General features: G+C 34.4%; 1 protein-coding gene across 1 annotated transcript in view; it reads left to right on the top strand.

The window, feature by feature from the left end:
- LOC118747595 (formin-binding protein 1-like) overlaps positions 1-23467 on the top strand; it is a 63528-nt gene that overhangs the window by 15978 nt on the left and 24083 nt on the right. The window contains exon 2 of the mRNA XM_036481646.1: positions 17127-17241. Within this exon, the coding sequence (XP_036337539.1) occupies positions 17127-17241 (115 nt within the window). The remainder of the gene's footprint in view (positions 1-17126; positions 17242-23467) is intronic.

The raw sequence follows: 23467 nt of genomic DNA, 5'->3' as shown, positions 1-23467 counted from the left end.
AAATTTTATGGCATTTTTTTTTCTACTCCGCTTGGGTGCAATAAAAATGCTTCGCTGATGAGTTGTCTTCGACGACATGTCTTCACGGTTTTGAAAATATTTGTTTAAAAATTTTATACATTGTATGCGACTTGCAGGGGTCAGTGTGCCTTTACAAATACAAAAAATGATGAACAAACACAAAAAACAGTTTTAAAAGCATTTTTTTATGCTTACTACTTTTTTCAAAACGTTTAACGTTGCCGTTGCCGTTGGCTATTATTTGAGTTGTTTGTAAACCCGCTGATTACTATAAGTTGTTTTTGTAACTTTTTCAATAATAAAACACAGCCATTCAAAGCGCCAACTATTTTAACACCTATTTATTTTTTATTAAATGCATCGTTCGCTTTTTTCGTTTTCGCTATTTTGCTTGCCAACCAACAGGTGTCACACTGTTTTCACCTTTGACGCGGCAACGTTGGCTGCGGCGATAACAAACAAATATGTATACATACATACATCTATGAATGTAAATGCCAAAAGCTGAGTGTGCGCACAAAAGCCGGGCCAACACCAACACGCATGCGCAGACGCACCTATTGGCTTTTGGGCATGCGCGCTTGCGCCATTTGTTTACACTGCGCTTTTAACCTAGCCACCAACATTAACGGTTTACTTTTACCCTCTCTTACGTTGCATTTGCAGTGAAAGTTTGACGTAACACCGCCAGCGCAGGCGCGTAATTTTTTTTATTTTGTTTTTTTTTATGTCATTCTAACACCAATATTAACATTTTAATGCATATAACGATGTGTTTATGTGTGCAAGCTCATGTGCGAAGGTGCGAGTTGGTGGTGCACGCGAGTCGCCACGTTCAACTCTGTGCTGAGAATTCATAATTCAAAGGGCTTCGAACTCGTTAGTTGTGTTGCATTTATAATTACTATTTTTTACTGTTACTGTTAGATGCATTGAGAAATTGCTCAACGTTTGTATCTATGTACATTTGTTACACTTGATGCGCCCTTAAAATGGTTTTCAGTATTGTTTTTTTTTTCTTGTCAGGCAACAATACGCTCCGGCAGCTTTTCTTACGTCGCATATCTTTTCATATGATTTTTTTTTTTCTTGTTCACAACCCTCTTTTCTCAGAACAAAAAAGAGTCCTTGGTTGGTTCCAATAGTTTCGTGTTAGCCATTTGTATTTTGGTGTATGGCGTATATATATATATTTTTTGTTTTAAATACAAATACATTCACATGCTTACATATACACTTGTGGCCACGCAAACCCTACCACCACATAAAAAATGGGGTCGAATTTTGTGAATACAGTTCTCACTGTACCAACAAAAAAAAATTAAAGTTTTAATATGTGTACAAAATTTAGAAAAATTCATAAAATTTTCATCAAAATTGCAAAATTTTTGGGAAAATTTCTTGTACGCAATTTAGTACTTAATTTAATTTTAGTTTAATAAAGAGCAAGTGCGAGCAGCTAAGAATTCTCGTTGATTTTTAAAATTTTTGTTTTCTAAGCGATGCTCCGCACTTTTCCCATGTAAAAATCATGGGTTACATGGAAAAAACTACGCAAGACCGTTGACAAAAAATTTGTTCTTAAATCATTGGGAATTTCGGGCCACTTCAGACTTGCTGCTTTTTGTGATTTGCTTCGTAGGGTTGAGTTGAGATGAGGTGAGTTGATGTTAGATGAGGTGAGATAAAAAGAGAGGTTAGTTAAGAAGGAGAGTTTAGTTAAGGTTATTTAAGGTGAGTTGAAGTGAGGTGGAATGAAGTATGTAATCTTAATTTTAGGTTTTACTTTTATTTTTGTCTCTTTATCTTTATCGCTCTCTCTAGCTCTATTTATCTCTCCTTGTCCCTATCTGCATCCGTTTTTTTATATTTTCTTTACCTTTATTTTTATTCTTTTCTTCATCTAAATATTCACCTTTATCCTTAGGGGCCTTACACACGCAGAGATTCAGTCGTTTTAAACCTCACCTTTATCGTTTCCGCTATCACTTAGCCATCTTTACCTTTATACCTCATAATCCTTATCTAAATTTTATCATTAATTTAGTTTCAATATTAAAGCACACATTTGGGCGGCATTTCCTTCCGCAATATTTCCTTTGCATCGTTCCTATCGAAAGCCCATCTGCCCATTGGAACTGCAAATTTGGTGCCAGCTCGATAAATACCAGCACGCGGTTTGGCTTCCATTCCCGAAGCGTCCGTGTACCAATCTGGGGCTACACCTGGAAATTTCTGTCAAAAGATTAAGAAGTTCCCAAACTAAGAGCGATTCCCTAACTTTGTCTCTAACTTTCTCTGTCCTTCTCTCTTGCGTCCATCTCCGTTTCCCTCTAGCTCCTTCTATCTCTCTCTCTCTCTCTCTCTCTCTCTCTCTCTCTCTCTCTCTCTCTCTCTCTCTCTCTCTCTCTCTCTTTTTTTACCATTAAACCTTAGCTAATTGGCGTTTGTGTGATTTAATGAGTCTGGGAAACCTGAAATCGAATACTTTTTTCAATTAAAGTGCTTCCTATAATTAACAAATTTTATATAGCACTGGCTGTGTATAAGAAAGTAAGTATGTATGTGTTGTGCATCTAAATGCGCATAGAAAATACTAATTTGTTGATCAACTGTTTGTCGCCAATCACGTCATCAAGCGAACAATATTGATCACTGATCTCAAGCTAAATCGTTTGCTTATTAAGAAAGCGCGGCATAAGTAAATAAATTGAAATCAAATCGTTGCAACAAATCTCACTGAAAGCCACCGCAACAGCCGCAAAACCAACAGGAAAAAAATTATCGAATTTGTAGCTACAGCAGTACGTAGTAAATAAACATATACATACATATGTACCAATTTGATTGCACAACTTCCCCGCCACGGTTGGCCAGCCAGATGCAGATAATCAAAGCGAGAGATTAATGAATATCGAGTAGCGAGTAAAATTATGCCAAATATCGGCAGCTTGAGCTAAGATTAATGCGAGTGAATATGGACCAAACATAGCAGCAATCAATCGATAGGAAAAGCGCTTCTCCAGCACCAAAAAAAAAAAAAAAAAAAAAATAAGCAGCTTGGAAAAATAGGCAGGCAAAGAGAAGCGGTTAAGAGAAAAGGCCGACCGACTGTCGCGCTTGCTTAGAGCAAATGTGGTTGAACGCTTTTCGTTTAAGCGTAACAACCGCAAAGCAATGATACTAAAAGCACTAAAAGCTGCTCAAATAAGCCACTGAAGAATTATGGCAAGCCTATTTGTGGTGGTGGTAATGGTGGCACCAACGAAAGCAACAAAAACTAGCAGATAATGAACGGCGGCGTGCAACATGTCGGAAGGTGATAATTTTTGTTGCGGTGGTGTTGCAATGTAACGACGGCAATGCAACAAAATCCAACGCCACTAAAGCGTGCAACAAGCAGCTGACGGGAATGATAATGACACCACCAGCACCAGCAACAACAACAACAACGAACGTCGTAAATGGTCATAAAAATGTTTTAACTATGTGACGTGAGAAATGCAAATTTCAAGCTGCTGAACCGTGGTTGTTGCTGCATGCCCATACGTATGACGTGTGTGTGTGTGTGTTTGTGTGTCTATGTATTTGTTGGCGTTGCGAGTGTGCAATATGGCAACACTGTTGAACCGATATGGGGCAAGTACTTAAGCAGTACGTATGTTGCAAAGTCACACAAAGTGTCAGTCGTGAGTGAGTATCAAAGAGGGAGAGGTATCGGAGATGCGGGGAGTAAACCGAAGCAAAAAAAATGCAAATAAAGTTAACTAGCGCGTTGGCGCTCACTCGGTTACGGATCGGAAAATTGCGGTGATCAACTTGATTTCGTTACGTATGTATTTATGCCTCATTCAGCAGTGCTTTCTGTTTTTTTTTCGTTATTCGTTATTCCTTCAAATTGTTATTGTTATTGTTATTGTATCGATCGCTTTTATGCGACTATTACGCTTGCACCATACCGGCAACTGTTTTGATATGGGTCGTTGCGCTTAGCAACCGCGACAAGCAGTCGGCGGTGTTGGTGCACAAATTTGAATGTTGCATACAAATGCTAAGCAGGCACCTAGGCGGCATGCAGACAGACAGACAGCTATGCAGATAGATAGAAGGAAATCAGCGGGCGGACGAGAGGTAGGCGTGTTGCATGTATGTAGTAGCAAAAGGTGGCTCGCTGCTGATTGCATGAAAATGTAATCGTCGTCGTCATGTTATTCAATTGTGTTTTACCGCATATTACACACGAATACTGATTTGCGACACTCGAAACGGTTTGTGCGCTGGCGCCGTTTCAGCTGCCTCAAAACGCTCGTGCAATATGCAATTGTTGAGATAAATACCACTTGCATTTAAAATGTAGGCTGTTGATTGATCACTTAGGTGTTCCGCTGTCAATTGTTGAGTAATTTCTTTAGTAACGCACGAGCGGCAGCTTAGACACATTACTTTATTACCCAAATAAAATATGTTAAGTCATAAAAAATGTGCTTATTTTATTATTGCATTCTATGCTTTTAATCGCAATTGCACTCTTGAGAGACTGCGTTACGGGTCAAAGTTAAAAAACTTACTTTGACTTGAGATGTTTATTAGAAAAAAAAGCAAAAGTTGCTCGCGCGGCTAGGCGAGCAGTCTCTAAAATGCTTCTGCCACCAGACCCAATGAAGAATTACTCAATTGATGACAGATTCTGAGATGCTATTTTCGGTATATTTTCATAGACATGACAATTGCAGATATCTCCACACTGAATCTGTAGTTTGTTATAGAACCTGCGAAGGGGACGATTGCTGTCGTCCACTCTCGTGGTTGGTTGTCTTCCGCTTCGTCCGATCTAAAGCGACTACTTCACAGAGTTGGATTGTCAAATGCTTTCAAGTGTATCGAGAATGCTTATGAGGCTAATTCTTTGTCCAATCGAGCCAATCAACGCTACAAAATATTTTCTTGTTATGAGGGGTATTTTCGAAGGCACGGATTGCACGGTTTGCAAAGCTGTCCCAAGCAATCCGTGCAATCCATGCACCATGCAAAGACTTTGCAAAAGTTCCAGAATACCCCTAAGGATCTTTCAAGATTTTCTCGGGTCCTTTCACGACATACCTAAGTGTTTTCCGGGAATTTGATTGATTTCGGACTAGAAATTTTTTCGGACTACTGGAATGGTTTCGGACTATTTGAATTTTTTCGGAGCATTTGAATTTTTTTCCGACCATTTGATTTTTTTTCGAAGTATTTTATTTTTTCCGGAGTATTTTAATATTTTTTGTTTGAGTATTTGTAATTTTTTTGGGGCTATTTGGAACTTTCCCGGTCTAATTGGAATTTTCTTACTAATTTTTTCGGAGTATTTGGAATTTTTTTCAGACTATTTGGAAATGTTTTCGGAGTACTTGGAATTTTTTTCCGGACGGTGGAATTTTTTGGACTGTGGAATTTTTTTCGGATTGTGGATTTTTTTCCGGATTGTGGATTTTTTTTTTTCGGATTGTGGATTTTTTCGCTCTATTTTTTTCGGACTATTCGGGATTTTTTCGGACTATTTGGAATTTCTTCGGACTATTTGGAATTTTTTTTCGGACTATGTATTTGGAATTTTTTTTTTAAGGAATATTTGGAATTTTTCCGGACTCTTCGGAGTTTTTTTGACTACTCTGAATTGTTCTGGCCTACTCGGAATTTTCCGGATTACTAGGATTTTTTTTGTACTCGGAATTTTTTTGGACTAGTCGACATTTTTTCGGATTGTTTAGAATTTTTCAGACTACTGGGAATGTTTTCAGACTACTGTGACTTTTTACGGACTACCCCGACATTTTTCATGATACTCCGATTTTTTTCGTGATACTCCGAATTTTTTCGGGCTACTCGGATTGCTTTCGGTCTACTCGAAACTTATTTCGGACTTCTCGGAAGTTTTTTGGACTACTCGACATTTTTTCGGACTGTTTGGAATTTTTCAGGCTACTGGGAATTTTTTCAGACTGTTTTCGGGCTACTCCGAATTTTTTCTCGGTTTCTTTTCGGACTATTTGGAAATTTGTTCGGCTACTGGGATTTTTTTCGGACTACTTTTTCGAACTACTCGGATTTTTTTTCCTACTATAATGCTTTTCGGACAAAGTGGGATGTTCGGTGCCTTTCAAGAATTTCTCGGGTCATTCGTCGGGATATCCCAAGATTTTCCGGGACTTTCCATGTCTTCGGGAGCAATTTTCAGATCTTTTCCGACAGATCTTGTTTTTTTTTTTTGGTTTGAAACAAATCTGGATTTATTCAGAAAAATCGCGATTTTTCGGACAAATCGGCTTATTTCGAACAAACTTATGAAACTATCACTACAAGTTTTTTTTTTCATCTTATCTCAGCCTATACGTGCCTACAAAAGAAAAAAAAGCAAAACAAACAGATATATATAAGAGCTATACATATGTACATACTATGTTCAAGAAATGAGTATAAACATCATCAGCGGTTTTTGGTGACACCATTTCTTCGTCTGCAATGGTTAATAGCTCTGTTCTTTACCTTTTCCATTTCTTTAATAATACACCCACCCACAACAAAGGCTACACAAAATGACATAATACAAAACACTTGCTTGCCATAAACAAAAACAAATTTAGTGTCGATATGGTTGTGTGAAGCTGTGTGAAGCGCCGGTATTCAGCCACCGTCAGTTGTGCCAAATTCAAAGCACACTTTTCTGCTTCTTTCTTTAACATTTTATTTTTATTTTTTCATTTTACTCTGCCCGCCATTTCTGACAATGCGTGTGCTTGTTTATGCTTTCGTTGCCGGCAACTACTGTGTCAGCGTTGTTGTTCCACCTTCTCTTTTCATTGACAAACGCGTCGTTTACTCACATGCTCCACTTTTAGTTTCTTTGCGGCGTTTGAAGGCCTTCACTTGAGTAGCAAGCAAAGTGTGTCTCCTCAAGCCTCACCAAGAGTGTAGCAGTACCACAAACATATATATATATATACATATGTACCCAACACTTTAATGCATTTCTATATATTTTATATGGAGCTTTACTGTGCTATTTTTTGTGCCTTAAATTTTTTCGTGTTGGTTTGTTTATCTGTCAATTTGTGTGACTTGCAAACCGAAGCAGACCATTTGGTATGCCATGCGACAACAACCACTGCGTACTTAAACGCATTTCGCATGCAAGCGCAAGCAATCAAAACGCCCACAACCACTCGCACCTCGAACGACCAAAATAAACTTGAAAGGCTGCAGAGAAAAAAGTGCAAAAAATCTAAGCTGGCTGAAGCAAAAAATTACTTTAAATCTTTAAATAAAAAAATACCAAAAAATAAACCTGTCGTTAAACGGCGTCGATTCGCAGCGCATTGATTTTGGCCACTTAACGGTGTTGGACACGCGCAAAAAGTGTAATTTGCATGCCGCCATTCCGCGCTTATCTACTCACACACACACCTGGCCAAGCGTTATTTCACTACATTCCTGCGCGCTTTTATATATTACCAAATTCGCCCGCAAATTTTTTTATTTTATTTTTATTTTTTTTTTTGTTCGATCTCTGCAACAGATTGCCTCATCATCGATCGTTTATGTAATTTCATTGCTATTTATTGTAGTTGGCCGTAAATGCGACGTTAATGAGGTCTTCTCCTTCACATTTGCAATTGTTGCTGTAGCGCTGTGTGTTGTTGTTGTGGTCGCGAATTCGATTGTCTTTTTAAATTTAGCGTGCAATTTGTGCGTCCTCTTCGGCGAGTGATGCAACAACGCGGGAATTTCGTAAAAAAGTGTTCATTTAATGCAAATCGATTGTCGCTGCAGCTGTTGCTGCTGCTGAATTTTTGTTGTAATGCGAAGTTTTGCTCTGCAATTAAATCGAACGAAATTTGTGCGAAAAGTTGTCGGACTCATTTATTTATTTAATTTTGTAGATGGCGCTCAAGCTTTTAATACTATAAGGCCAGTTGGTCGTACTTAAACGTCTCAAAGAGATACGTTTTTAAATTCTAAATCTGATTCGTTTGTCTTCTAAAAACTTGGCTCTCAAATCGGGGTAAGTAAACTAAATATCCCTAAGTCAAACTTTCCATATCACTCCTAATATTAAACCATTTTATCAGCCATATATTAGGCTCTAAAATACTTGTATTTAATTTCGTAAACCCGCATATCGGCTATATGCCAATCTGTTTCCATCCGCTAAGGTTAACTAAAGTCTTTAGTATGGCTGTAACGCCTTTTGATTAGCAGCCTCACTCTGTCGAAAAATGCCCATACTACTCCTATTATTTAAGTCCCAAATTTCAGGGGACGAAGCTAGAATTTAAGTAGAAAAAAATCCCTGCACATAGCAATTCAAAAGACCAGGAAGAACTAGAGCATCAAATTTGCTCTGCTAAGCTGGAAATAATTTTAAAACGTATATCAACATAGCAAGAATTTGTTCAGCGAACTCCAACTCGAGGTGCTTCGAAACTTGCCTTTTAAGCACAACCACTCCTAGGATTAGGTTAGGAATCTGGGTTCGCCCCGTGCATCCTTTTTCCATGTAACTTACGGTCTTATTATTCCCAAATAGAATCAGCTGGGATAATGGGGTAATAAAACCCCAAAAAGATCGCCGTATTTGGTAGGTTAATTTCTTACATTTAACTCTGTCTTTCTTTTGTTACCTTATTTATATCAGTTCCACTTAAAATACATTTTTTAAATAGTTGCATTGATTTACATTCCATATAAAAATCGACTAGCATTTTTAATTATATTCTTAATAGTTATTCTATTCAATTAATTAACTTTCATTAATCGTACATAATTATGTGCCATTTATGTCTGCAACTAACCTCAGCCATTAACATTTACTTCTGCATATAAAGTTGGTAGTCTTATTGGTTTTAATAATTGAAATGGACAGTTCTGATTGCCAGTTCAGCGACGTGAAGAGAATTTTCAATTAATTTATTCGATAATGTTAAAAAAATGCATACATGTACATGCAAATACATAAGTATTTTAAAATGAGTATGCCTTAGTATAGAATAAATGTTGCTTAAAGGGAGGATAAAGAAATATTAAATACTAGGATTGTCAGCTACTGTCGCAATTCGATCGTTTTTCTAGTTTTTAAAAGCCTTGGAGAAGTTTTTTTTTAACTTAGCACGTGGTTGAACTTATAAGGTACACAATTACTTACCTGATAATTTCCTGCTTTGGAACTAAAACGGGACTACAAATTTTTATATCTTTGAAGGTCTTTGACAGGACTTGGAATTAACGCAAATACATTCCAGTTTATCGATAAATTTCGATAATTTGATACATATCGATAACTTGATGAATTTCAAAAACACTAAAATACGATAACTCAACAAAATTAGATAACTCGACTAATTTCGCTAAATTTCGATAACTATCCGTTTGGAAGGCTCTATAAATTTCGATAGCTCGAAAATTTTTATATCTCGATAGAAATCGATAACTCGATAAATTTTGGATACCTCTGTAAATTTCGATAACTCCGTTAATTTTGAAAGCTCCATATTTTTCGAAAGCTATCATCAAATATCGATAACTCGTTACACCCTGGTAACACGAAAAAATTCGATAAGTAGTGTAGTAACTCGATAAACTTGAAATTTCGATAGCTCGAGATATTTCAAAAATTCCAATAACTTCAAAAAATTCAAATAATCGCAAACAAATTTCGTTAATCCCATAAATTTGTATAGCTCGATAACTTTTCGTAAATTCCGAACACTAACTCATCATCAATCATGGGCTAGTTTTCGGAATTTTGGCATGCTATATAACTTTTTTGATCGCTGTAAAGGCATAATTTTTTAATATTTCTATATGATACCTACGTAATTCTGAGTCAAAAGCATTAAGTATCCACCCTTGATATATCGCATTACATATGTTCATAAAAATATATCCAATTGGTACTTATTGGCACATTATTTTGCCACAAGTCGCATTCATACTCTCGAGCATTAAATGTTATTCAATCCGTCTCGTTATTACTACATATATATGTATGTAAATATAAATGTGTGCATACATACATACATACATACATGTGCAATATCGACTGACTTACTATTGTTGTAGTAATAAATACTTATAGTTTTATCATGTAAGCGAAATCACAATTTGTTTTGCATATTAATTAATTTATTAAATGTGAATATTGATAAACATACATTCACACATACATACAGAAACATTTGCGCATAGAAGTACGACTCTACAAATAGACATAAATAAGTATTACATATCTAGGTATGTATGTCCGATGTATTGTCAATGAGTGAATGGAAATCGTTGCAGACAAGCAAGAAACGTGCAGTAATTTCAATTAGTCTGTTTTTTTTTTTTGCCTTCAATCTAAAGAATTCCTTTGTTTAAAATTTGCATTCACTCTTTGTGTGGAAAATACATATACAGCTATACCTACAAAATTGGTTATGCATATAAATGATTAAATGGTAGTTTCACAATAATTCCTAGCTGCAAAATTATTTGCCCTAATAAAAAAAGTCGACGCGAGTCGGTATGCGGAGCAAGACAAAGAAGTTGAATGGCAAAAGTGATACAGTTTATATAAAAATCAATACACAATTTATATAAAAATGATAATAAATTTTGTGGCGCATATGTTTACATAAATTTCTATATGCACCTGTTGACTTGTTTCTACTAATTGAATATCTTAGCGTAAGCTCGATAATTTTTATCAGTATTCACTGCTATACCGCTATCGGTCACATTCGCTTTCACATACACTTACATAGTATATCATTCAATCGATTGCATTAATTCTAAACAAACAGTGGGGTTTTAATAAAAAAATAGTGTACCTTTTGTTGATAATCAAAAAGTAAATAAACGCCGGGAACTTATCACTAACACACTACTGAAGTGTACCCACTTTTGTATGTGGCTGCATTAAGTAGTCGATATGTATTATTAAATAAGTGTTGGTAAGTGATTTGCGATTTGCCGTGGAATTAGTTGTACCACACCAGAGACAGAGATGCCAGATGGAATAAAAAAAATAGATTTTTGAATCAATTCGAATCGAAATAAAAATAATCGATGCAGGCAGAAATCGTCAAAACGTAAATCGATCTTCCAAGATCGTTTCATATAATTTGCCGAAAAACGCCTTTTACTTTATTTTCTTAAAGAAACACAATATGTCCTTCTGACCAACACTGAAATTCCAAGTATTATTGTAAAAATGTTTTAAAACATGCATAGCTATAACGCTTTCAATATCTAGATTTATCCAAAATCTATCAGGTAGCTAACAATCCGTAAATAAATACCTTAAAGAAACTGAGTAGGTTTTTCTATATTAAGACAACAATATGAACATTTACAAGAAACTTCATAAATTCTTAGCCGTACTTAGGAAAGTGGTAAATTTTTTTTTTAGAAGTTTTATTAAAAATGTATTATACATTAATATACTAGCCCAATAAAGATTATGTATACAAATTTTTTCGCAATATTGATTTTTTTAATCTTTTATTTTTTTAAATTTTTTATTTTTATATTTCATTTTCTATTTTTTTAATTTTTTTTTTAATTTTTAATTTTTTTTATTTTTATTTTTATTTATTTTTAAAATTTTTTATTTTTTTATTTATTATTTTTTATTTTTTTATTTATTATTTTTTATTTATTTTTTCTTAATTTCTTTTGAATTTTTTTTTGTTTTTATGTTCAACAATTTATTATTAGGCCAAAAAATAGCAACAACGATTTTTTTTGGTTTTCGCTAACTGCATATATCACTCCATATTTACCCTTTTTAGAAAAAAATAAGTATGCAGTTTTGTAGCGCATTTTCCATACAAAGTATGCTCGACAGAATGTTCATATGAAAAATTCCCAAAAATCAACGATATTTTGCAGCCACTTTAAGCTTGTACGTTATTATAATTGAATGGGCTACAAAACTGCATACCCGAAATTTTTGTAGAAAATATTATAAACTTATACACTGCCACTCACTTGTATGCTTTGAAATGATATAATTTTGCTCCAATTTGCGCTTTGAGTATTTTTTGTTAAATAAACCAGCGCAAATACTCTAAATTACAGCTGGATGCAATATCCAAGCCCCTTTCATATTTTGTGCTAGCCTCAAATTCAAATTTGATTACAATTTTCTAGATTTCCTAATGCAATGTTGAGAAAAAATCAAATGTCGATTTTAGATTTTTTTGGATCGAATCGGAGCTAAAAAATCGAGTCGGAAGGGCTCGATTAATCGATCTTCGATTTAATCGATTTAAAAACGGCAACTCTAACCAGAGGTGGTAAAGAACGCAGCCGTCGTGACTTTAAACCGTAGCAGTCACATTCATTGATTAACCCTTTTTAACTGCAGCCAATGAATTACATAAATACATATTTGACTAAAGAATGGAAAATTATTAGTCTTTCCTGTTATTCATGACTAATTAGTAATTTTTGCAGTCTTGGTTGAATAATTCTAGCAACCTTCGCCTTAGAATACTTTTTTAGAAAATAAATAACTAACGGGTGATTTTTTTGAGGTTAGGATTTTCATGCATTAGTATTTGACAGATCACGTGGGATTTCAGACATGGTGTCAAAGAGAAAGATGCTCAGTATGCTTTGAAATTTCATCATGAATAGACTTACTAACGAGCAACGCTTGCAAATCATTGAATTTTATTACCAAAATCAGTGTTCGGTTCGAAATGTGTTTCGCGCTTTACGTCCGATTTATGGTCTACATAATCGACCAAGTGAGCAAACAATTAATGCGATTGTGACCAAGTTTCGCACTCAGTTTACTTTATTGGACATTAAACCAACCACACGAATGCGTACAGTGCGTACAGAAGAGAATATTGCGTCTGTTTCTGAGAGTGTTGCTGAAGACCGTGAAATGTCGATTCGTCGCCGTTCGCAGCAATTGGGTTTGTGTTATTCGACCACATGGAAGATTTTACGCAAAGATCTTGGTGTAAAACCGTATAAAATACAGCTCGTGCAAGAACTGAAGCCGAACGATCTGCCACAACGTCGAATTTTCAGTGAATGGGCCCTAGAAAAGTTGGCAGAAAATCCGCTTTTTTATCGACAAATTTTGTTCAGCGATGAGGCTCATTTCTGGTTGAATGGCTTCGTAAATAAGCAAAATTGCCGCATTTGGAGTGAAGAGCAACCAGAAGCCGTTCAAGAACTGCCCATGCATCCCGAAAAATGCACTGTTTGGTGTGGTTTGTACGCTGGTGGAATCATTGGACCGTATTTTTTCAAAGATGCTGTTGGACGCAACGTTACGGTGAATGGCGATCGCTATCGTTCGATGCTAACAAACTTTTTGTTGCCAAAAATGGAAGAACTGAACTTGGTTGACATGTGGTTTCAACAAGATGGCGCTACATGCCACACAGCTCGCGATTCTATGGCCATTTTGAGGGAAAACTTCGGAGAACAATTCATCTCAAGAAATGGACCGGTAAGTTGGCCACCAAGATCATGCGATTTGACGCCTTTAGACTATTTTTTTGTGGGGCTACGTCAAGTCTAAAGTCTACAGAAATAAGCCAGCAACTATTCCAGCTTTGGAAGACAACATTTCCGAAGAAATTCGGGCTATTCCGGCCGAAATGCTCGAAAAAGTTGCCCAAAATTGGACTTTCCGAATGGACCACCTAAGACGCAGCCGCGGTCAACATTTAAATGAAATTATCTTCAAAAAGTAAATGTCATGGACCAATCTAACGTTTCAAATAAAGAACCGATGAGATTTTGCAAATTTTATGCGTTTTTTTTAAAAAAAAAGTTATCAAGCTCTTAAAAAATCACCCGTTACACTCAAAATCTAATTAAGACTATATCCCAAGAAACGAAAAAATTAGTTCTATATGGTATGGTAGTTACATTAAAACAGCACTCGTTATAAAAGTTCGTTTCATAACGGATACCTAGATACTTTGATACAAAAAAAAAAACACCAGATTTTGGTAAGCATATAACTCACCCTGTGTAAGAATTGGGTGTATATATTTCTCATTCAGTTTTGCTTATTGCTTGCCTCAGTTCTGCTTATTTCAAACATATTGTACACTAGGGTGCCTCGCAAAAACTTTTGAGTTTTCCACCGAAATTAAAAAATGTATTAAATTTTAAAACTGTTACCAAAATATTTCCGGAAAATGCAAGAATTTATGTGGGCTGGACTGATTTTAATTGTACCTCCAAGAGTAAAATTATTTTGTTTCCGTTGATAAATTTTTTTATAATTTTTTGCCGACCCTTTAAGTTTCTTATCTTATAAAATCTTATCTATAAAAGACTAGAGGTATTTTCAAATCTGTCCAGCTCACTGAAATCCCTACTATCTCTCCGAAATATTTTGGCGGAAATCTTAAAATATAGAAAAAAAAATTCCGATGAAAAGCAGAACCGATTTTTTTTTTTTATGGAAAGTGATGCACCCTAATGTACATAGAAGGAAGGTGGCATTTTTAGGAGGTTTCGTAGTTATAAGAAATTCCACTTTTAACAAAAAAATAAATACTCAAAGGATTGCAAATGACTAGCTTTTTGGAAGTGCAATGCAATGGCTGAAATCAAATGACTGCTGGCTGTCCTACGAATTTTTTTTTCGTATAAAAAAAATTCGGAAATATTTTTACATGGAAAAAAATGCGTAGGACAGTTAGCAAAAAAATTGTCAAAAATCAACGCAATTTTTTAGAGTTGAAATTTTCACATTATTATACTAAAATTTAATGGGCTATGAAACTGCATACCTGAATTCTTTTTAGAAATTCGTATTAAAAAGTTCGCGATTTAGCTGAAACTTTGCATATTTTTCTTAATTTTTGTACACAGTATCATTCTTGGATTTAAATGGAGTTTGCTAAAATTTAAGCCATATTTTAATACAAAATTAACAAAAAATATTTAGCATGTAAAACATTGCGAATATTAACAACATAAGAGCCGTACGCTCAATTTTGGGAGTAACTGTATGTATGTAAAATACATACATATGTCCATGTATGTGTAAATTGATCTTCTCGGCATATTTATTAAATATGAGTTCACTGCCAATTTTATTTATTGGCTAGCAACTCTGGGCCATATGCTCTGTTTTATATTGGCCAGACACTCGAAATTACGTTAAAACAGATTTTCAAGTGCCAATATTTTTTAGCGTTTACATACACTGTTATTGAACTACATACATATGTATGTATAGTACATTTTAAAATTTCGCAAAAAAGCGGCGGGTATTAATTCAAAATGTTCTCCAGTTTTCAGAGTAACGCAAAATTAGACTTTTGTTTTTGCAAGATAGATACTAAAAATGTTCTCACTAGACATTAAATGACAAAATTTTTAATGACAATTATGGGCATTAAAAAGAAAATCCGTGCCATTGTGTTCATAAAAGTAGTCATCATGTCGGTTTCCACTAGGTATTTTTTAAATGGCATACATTTTTTGTCATCTGAATGCCTAGTGGAAATTCGGCATAATAATAATAATAATAATAAGTATGTATGTGAATGCATATTTTCTTCAAGCAAAACAATTCGCTCTCTATAAATAAAATTTAATTAAATATTCAACCACTGCTTTAGGCCAAAATGAAATCCGTGAATTAAAATGATTCATTTTGTTTGCTTTACATAATGGCTTTATGGAATCTTCGCAATGAATTGTGTATTCTGCATAAGTCTTTGCTAGCTACGATGATCGAATGTTCGATATTCTTAGGTGATTGCGTTTGTAGCAAAAATTTTTCAGCGCTATAAATATTGAAGGCAAATACTTTCAGCTCTATACAAATTTACATACATACATAAATACACATTCTATACACAAGCGCTCCAACGTAAAATGTTTTTCACACTGATGTCTAATTGAATTTTATTTATCGTATTTTAAATTCGTTATCTTAACAATTAAATTAGAAATTGCGTTCCATCAATTTGTTTTGCTGTGGAAAATGTAATTTCAGGAATTTTGTACGCTTCTAAGCGTCTTGTGTATTTTTAAAGTACGTGTATATGGACATACATATACACCGCGGGTCAAAGTTATATGCGCACTTTTTGAAAAAAATATTTTATTTATTATTTAGTTTTTTTTTTAATAAAAATACAAAACCCGTATAAATGCCAGTTTCGAACTTTATGCAATATTAAAACAAAAATTCAGTAAACTTTCGTAAAAAATTCAAGTTAAAATTTTTTTTTATATACAAATTTTTGACTTTTGTAGCCCATTAAATTTCAAAGTGCAAGTTTGAAGTGGCTAGGACTTACCGTGGATTTTTGGCTTTTTGTTTTTTGCTGTAGGTATTGTGCTTATTCCTCCATATAAAAAATCGCCGAATATACTTTGTGTGGAAGAAAATGCAAAACACCACAAAAAAAAAAAAAAATTTTGCCAAATAGCCACGGTAAGCCCTAGCAACATCACCCTTGCACTTAGAAATTCAATGGACTACAAAATGGCATACTCTAAATCTTTTTAATATGTATATTTAATTTAAAAGCTTCACATTTTTACGAAAGTTTGAAATTTTTTAAAATATTGCAAAAGTTTGAAACTTTGATTTACACAGTTTTTGCTAAAAAATAAACTGTATTTAAAAAAAAAAAAATTAGAATAATTATAAGAAAAATATGTTCAAACTTGTCAGTATGTGATGCGCTTATAATTTTGACGTGGAGTGTGCTTACAATCTGATGTTTTAGACACTTTTTATACTTTTTGTGCTATTATTACATACTCTAAATCTTTATAATATGTATATCTAATTTAAAAGCTTGACTTTTTTAAGAAAGTTTGACATTTTTTTAAAATATTGCAAAAAGTTTGAAACTTCGATTTACACAGTTTTTGCTAAAGAATAAACTGTATTTATGTCAAAAAAAAAATAAAAAAAAAATAAAAAAATATGTTCAAACATGTCAGTATGTGATGCGCTTATAATTTTGACGTGGAGTGTGCTTACAATCTCACATTATTTTAGACACTTTTTATACTTTTTGTGCTATTATTACATACATGTAAACTAATAAATTATTATTTTTTTTGTTTTTTACAGGACCAATATGAAAATATATCGTTACATACGAATAAAGGCATTGAATTTTTGGAAAAATACTGCGGTTTCATACAAGATCGTCTGACGATAGAAAAAGAATATGCCTCCAAGTTGCGGTAAGTTGAAATCAAGTAAATGCCATGAATTGTGAATATTATGCTGGGGACTTGAATAAAAAAAAAACCAAAAATAAGCATATATCCTTATATACATTCCAAGCCCCTGCGACCACCAAGATTTCTTATTCGCGCGCACTGCATTTGCAATAGGTTAATCAAATCACAAATTAAATACCAAAACATAAAATCAATACTTAAGCAAACCACATGCAATGTTTCTATTTTATAAACTATGTGACGGTCAACAAAATTAACTCGATTTGTCATCGCTTTGTCGCGCTTAAACCCACCCTCCCCACCCAAATGTTCGCTTACTATGCATTGGTATTCTGTCTGTGTGACACTATTGACCAAATCGAAGCTTGGCTAGGCTTAAGCTTTTAGTTGACTTATGCCAACAAACATGCCGATAGACGATAAATTTGGCAAAAAAAAAAAGTTAAAAAGAAGTCGAAAAAAATCGTTTAGTATGTTCGCCACATAAATTAAATATATTTCTATGCTGTCAGTGATGCAAAAAATTGAAAAACAAACAGCGTGTTGTTGAGGGTTGAGCAGCCACAAATGTGTTTTTACTACGCTGGTGTGCTTGGACGCCGACGCGCCCATTTCTGTGCCGCTGATTGGAGAAAAAAAAACAAACAAAATACAATTCGCAGCATAAGCTGCCACATTCCTTGTTGCTGATTAATTGCCACCTGGATTTTTTGAATAGCTAGATTTCCTCCTCTGATTGGTATTTATGTATTTCTAAATAATTTTTATTATTTGTCTGCTAATGAACTTCTGAATTTATTATGCAAAGTTAGAATATTCTTCGAAATTATTTTGAAAACTCGATTATTTAATTTAAGTTAATTTGCTTAAGATCGGCCGATGCACCCGGAAAAAAGTCACCGAAATGTATTTTTCTCACCGGATTATTTGGTTATTGTTACATTATTTGGTTAAACATAGGCAGTTACCAAATCTTGTATTGATAGAAATATTTTTAGTTTAACTTTTTATGGTTGTAGCTTTGTAAGTGGCAAGCAGGGTCTTAGTTGTCGTTCCGAGGAGAAGCCTGGAAGCTGTTTGAGGAAATTGCATCCGCTGCGGATTTTATTGTGTCGGTCAAGGAAAGGGGCTATCGAACGGTCACATCGGCATAGTGTGGTTTATAATGGAATTCTTGCTCTATCGATCCCTATGACCAGGTAGAACCTCACTTCCTTCGTTCAGGTGCAGAACAGATTGGCCTTTGACTCGATTTTCAGTATAGATTCATGAGCTTAAGCTCACTTGATCAGTGAAAAAATTTACTCTGAGCTTAAGCTCACTTTCTTTCCATGATGCCCTATATGTGTTCATGAATTTCGAAGGTTATCAGCAATCCATCCCAGACTTCGCGACATATTGCTGTTTCGTGTATGAAGGCGGCGGACAAGTGCGCGAGGAAGAGACCTGAAGAAAGACTTGCAGAAGCGAGTATAAGCATATATCATCTGAGATACGTGCTCTCACGAGTTGAGAGGAAGTCAGGACCCGAATCACGGCATCGATTCGAAATTTCATTTTGAGATTACGGCATTCGGTAGCGAGCTTGCTTCTTAAAATAAAATTGTATTGGTGAGAAAACAGTTGTCATTTTATTTCATTCGATTCGAATCGAGTTTCATTCGGACACGAATGCTGTGATTCGGGCCCAGAGTAGCTACAATCAGCAGATGTGCTATTCTTATGCAGCTTATCGTTACCACTTTGGTCACAATGCAGGGATCAAAGATTTGTACATTTTCACAGTTACAGTGTGGTGTTGTTAGAAAAGTGAGTTATTGAGCTGAAATAATTTATTTCTAACCACCACCACTCTGCCGAAATGTACAAATCTGCACAACTGTACAAATCGTGATAGCTCTGCTAAAGTATAGATGGGGAAGAAGTAGAATACATTAAGCACTCCCTGTGCAGATTTCCTGGGAACAATTTCGTCAATGACCAGATCACTGTGAGCACTGACTAACTGGTGGGACTTTCTGAATTTACCAAAAGATCGTAAGCGAATGATGGTCTCTTCACAAAAGCAATTAATCTTAATCTTACCACGCCATGATCATGTAGCTTTTCTCTGAAGGAATAACAGAATGTGCCTAAAAATATGTAAAATGAAAGCCTAAGGGTTGAAATCGGTAGGTAGGTAATATTTCTCTGACAACTCTACATATTTTCAGGTATGCCTCTCATTTATTTAGAGTTTTTTTGTTGGCTGCAGAAGTGGCTGCCAGGCCCAAAGGGGCCAGCACACTTAGGCCCAATCCGGGCCCATTGTGATACTACGTGGATCCAGAAATAGTCAGCGTCAAAAATATACATACCCGGACGTTTTGACGATTTTATTTTTTTATATTTTTCATATTAAATTTTTCTTATTTTTTTATGAGTATATGTATATGTAAATATAATAGCAAAAACAACAACAATTAATTTTTGAATTTTTTGTGTGTGAACAGTGTCTACAGGTTTACGAACTTGATTATTCAATTTGCTTTTGAAATTCTCATATTTTTATATAAAAGCCCTGGAAGTAAACTAAAAATTAGCGTGCCTATTGATAGCTGAATAGATGTAATTTAAATTTATTTCGTTTTCATTGATTAGGGTATCAATAATCAAGGTTAGTAGCTGCCATATCAGACTTCTTAATTAAATTATTAATTTGTAATTGTACCAGAAATGAAGAGAATAATTTAATAATAAACAAAAAAAAAAAAAAATTGTATAGACCAGCGTAATTACAAAATTCTTCAACAAATCATTAACTTCTCATTCTGCGGTGCGAATAAAAACTAATGAGATTTTTCTAAAGCACTTTTATATTAAAAATCAGAGCGTTTGAGCCGGAGTAAGTGGCATAGTAGAAACTGCAGCTGCTTGCTAGCAACTACAAACTGTGAACGCCAAACGCCAAACGCCAAACGCCAAAGTGAAACATAAACACAAAAGGCCAAATTAATCTTTAGCTGCTGACCTTCAAGCTAACTGTCGTCATTTGCTACAAAACTTTTGCTTTTTGCGGCGGAAAGCAAATACGGCAAATACTAGCTAGCTGGTATATATGTACATTCATATGTACATATGTATGTACACTAGGGCGGGTTGATTTGTATGGATGAAAAAAAAATTTAAAATCGTGTAGCAAAAACGTAATCTACATTAAATTCTAAGAAAATTCTCTGAAGAAACCATGGGTCTAAAATCAAACCTGGTTCGTTTGTTTGCTCCATTTCAATGAGCTTCCATTTCGGCATTTATTCAATGTTTTGGAAATGTCAACTACAAGTGGACCACGTACTTCTAGTGGAACATTAACGAAATTAATTGAAACCTGCGAACAATTTACTGAAAAATTGCCGAAATATTGTTAGAGTGAAAACACTTTTTTAGTTTGTTTTTATTTGCATTATAAAATAAGAATTGTTTATCGAAACAAAAGAAGGTTATTTTATAAATTCTGAAAACAATTTTTAGAGTGCAATTTTTTTTATTTTGCATTTGCAATCTTTTTTATTAAATTATGAAAGATATTTTTTGTATCTATGTTCCTTACAAAAATATTAAATATAAAATTATATACAAACTTTTTTACTTGGATGAATATTCTTTTTAATGAAAAAAAAATGTTGAGTGTAGAAAAAATATAAAGTGCAAAAGAACTACCTTACTAAGCAATTTTATTCAGAAAATTCGATTTCTTTAGTTTACGTTTTTGCTATACGATTTAAAAAAAAAATCAACCCGCCCTAATGTACACATTCACAAGTACATATTAACATTTTGCGCTCACTAGTAAATAATCGCTTGGCGTTCAATTGGTTTGGTGCTGGTCCACCTTTTGAGCGCCCGCGAACCGCGCTTGCCGTTTGAATTGATTTGACGCCTGTATTTCCAACGATTGGCGGTGGATTGCTCGCTTGTGAACGACGCAGTGGTGTGCAGCGAAATAGAATGGCTAATGGCTTGGTTTGGAATGGAAAGCCGCCGCCACCAATTTTGGCGATCTTGGCTGTTGAGCCATGAGCTGAGTTTTAAGATTTTTTTATTTTTTCAAAAATAAATATTTGCGATTTCTTCTTCGTTGTCACTTGCCACAGTCGGTTCGTTGTTCACTTCTATTGATTCAGCATTTTAATTGATATTATCGCTAAGTGTATTTTGGGTTTACTTGGTTGCGCAATTGTGCAAGAATAATTGGAAAATGAGCGAGGCTAATGGCGAGTGACACATGAGAATGTTAATTTGCGATAAGTATATAGATATGAAAAATAAATTTTTGTTTTTGAAAATTGTTTGCAAAAACTTTATGAGAAATTTAGTAGTATCCACTTGTTCGTTATTTTTGTGTGCCTCGAGTGATTTTTGTTTGCACAAGCATAACGCATCGCGGTTGATCAGACGTAGCCTAATATGAAAAATTTTATAAAAATAAAATACTTGCAATAAAGTTTAAGTAAGCGTTTTCCAATTTAACGTTAACTTTAAAGAACCAGGTTGACCGAACTTTTCAAAGTTTTCAAGATATGGATAGCTTTAAAAAAATATTTTGGAAGTAAAAAAAAAATTGGATTTCGATATCTATCAAGTAAATTTCTTATTCTAAAATTTAGGTGGCAACCCTATTCCGTAAAATGCTGAAATGAATGGTACATATCTTGAGCGTTTATGTACTGTGTATACATAAAAAAATGCTGATTGAAATCAACAAAATAAAAGTTTGTATTACATAGAAGCATGGCAACCCTGATGGGAAATATTTTCTGACCAAAGTTCTCAACAAGACCTTTCATTTGATATCCACATTGCGATGTTTTAGATAAATTGTGTAGAATCGAAAATAGGTGGTAACCTTACACTATTATCCTAAGGGATAACATTTTGTATATAGGGAAAGCATTGTTTAAGAAACTTCTCTTGGTACCCATGAATAGTAATATTTTACCTTTTTTTCTAAACAAAAAATTAAATAAATATGCGATTCAAAATAGGTGGCAACCCAATTAAAAATTATTTTGAATTAGGGATCTTTAAAAACCTTCGATTTGATACCCATATTATGATGTTTTAATTAATTTGTAACTAACTTTATACGAGTCTTCTCGGAGATAATATCTATTCAGATTTAAAAAAATTGTAAATTTGTAATGTACTAATTTTACTAAATTTCGGTGAAAAAAAAAATTCATAATTCAAGGATCGTCGATGATAGCTGTGCCGACCGTATATTGTTCTGTAATCAGTCGTGTCCAAGCTCGGAGTTAACTCGACATTTTTCTGTTTGCAAAAGATTTTTTTCCACTGCACTGTAGTTTCAAGAAATACGTAATGCTTCAGCAGTCTGAAGAGCCTTATTCATGTCAGCCAGCTTTTGTTCCGGCTTTGATCCCTCGATAGGGACATAGTTTACGCATTCTCCAACATAGGATCTTTGCATTGCATCCCTGTAGGAAAGCTAATGACATATGTATTTTCTTCAGTTTATCATTACTGACCAATAACAAAGATTAATGTTTTGCCAACCTTCTAAATAACTATCTGAGCGCAGACCTCCGATTGCAGTCGACTAGTCGTCCTCAGTACTTCCTGTTGGATCGCTTAGTCCAAGGGTAGTAAACCCAACAAAGAGACGATTCTGATGCCTTTTCAGGCTAATAAACATAACCAGTACCACGGTTCTGCGCTATTTCACTTGCGTGCGGAAGGCCTAGCTTTACACCTGTAAGCTTCGGCAATCCTCTAACTATATTTTGACAATAAATTTTTAAGTTTAAAACTGAAAACATATTTAAAAAATACATCTCTTAAAACTTGTGCATAAGTACATTTATTATTAAGAGCTGTTCGAGAATTCCGTAAATGCGTTTGGTAAGTGAAATCATAAGCAATTCGAGCCAGCTGTTACTTCATTTTATGTTGCATACTGCTAGGCGCACTGATTGCTTACAAATCGTACAACCTGTAAAAAAAACGAGCTCTGCTTTTCCCTAACTCTGATAAATACTCAGCCCTGTCGCCGATTTCATGCGAATAAATCGTTACCATGATTAAATAGACAAAACAAAAAACAAATTGAGGAAAATCGTATTTGTTTTGCTTTATAATTTTTGGAAATATTTGTTCGCATGGAATTCGCGATTGTGCCGATTCAGTATCAATAAATTACATTTGTACTTGTCTGTCAGGTGACATG

This window comes from Rhagoletis pomonella, unplaced genomic scaffold (genome assembly GCF_013731165.1).
Source record: "Rhagoletis pomonella isolate Grant_MI unplaced genomic scaffold, Rhpom_1.0 Rhpom_scaffold_00012, whole genome shotgun sequence".
NCBI lineage: Eukaryota > Metazoa > Arthropoda > Insecta > Diptera > Tephritidae > Rhagoletis > Rhagoletis pomonella.
The sequence above is the reverse complement of the archived record's forward strand: the minus strand, read 5'-3'. Positions and strand labels throughout refer to the sequence as shown.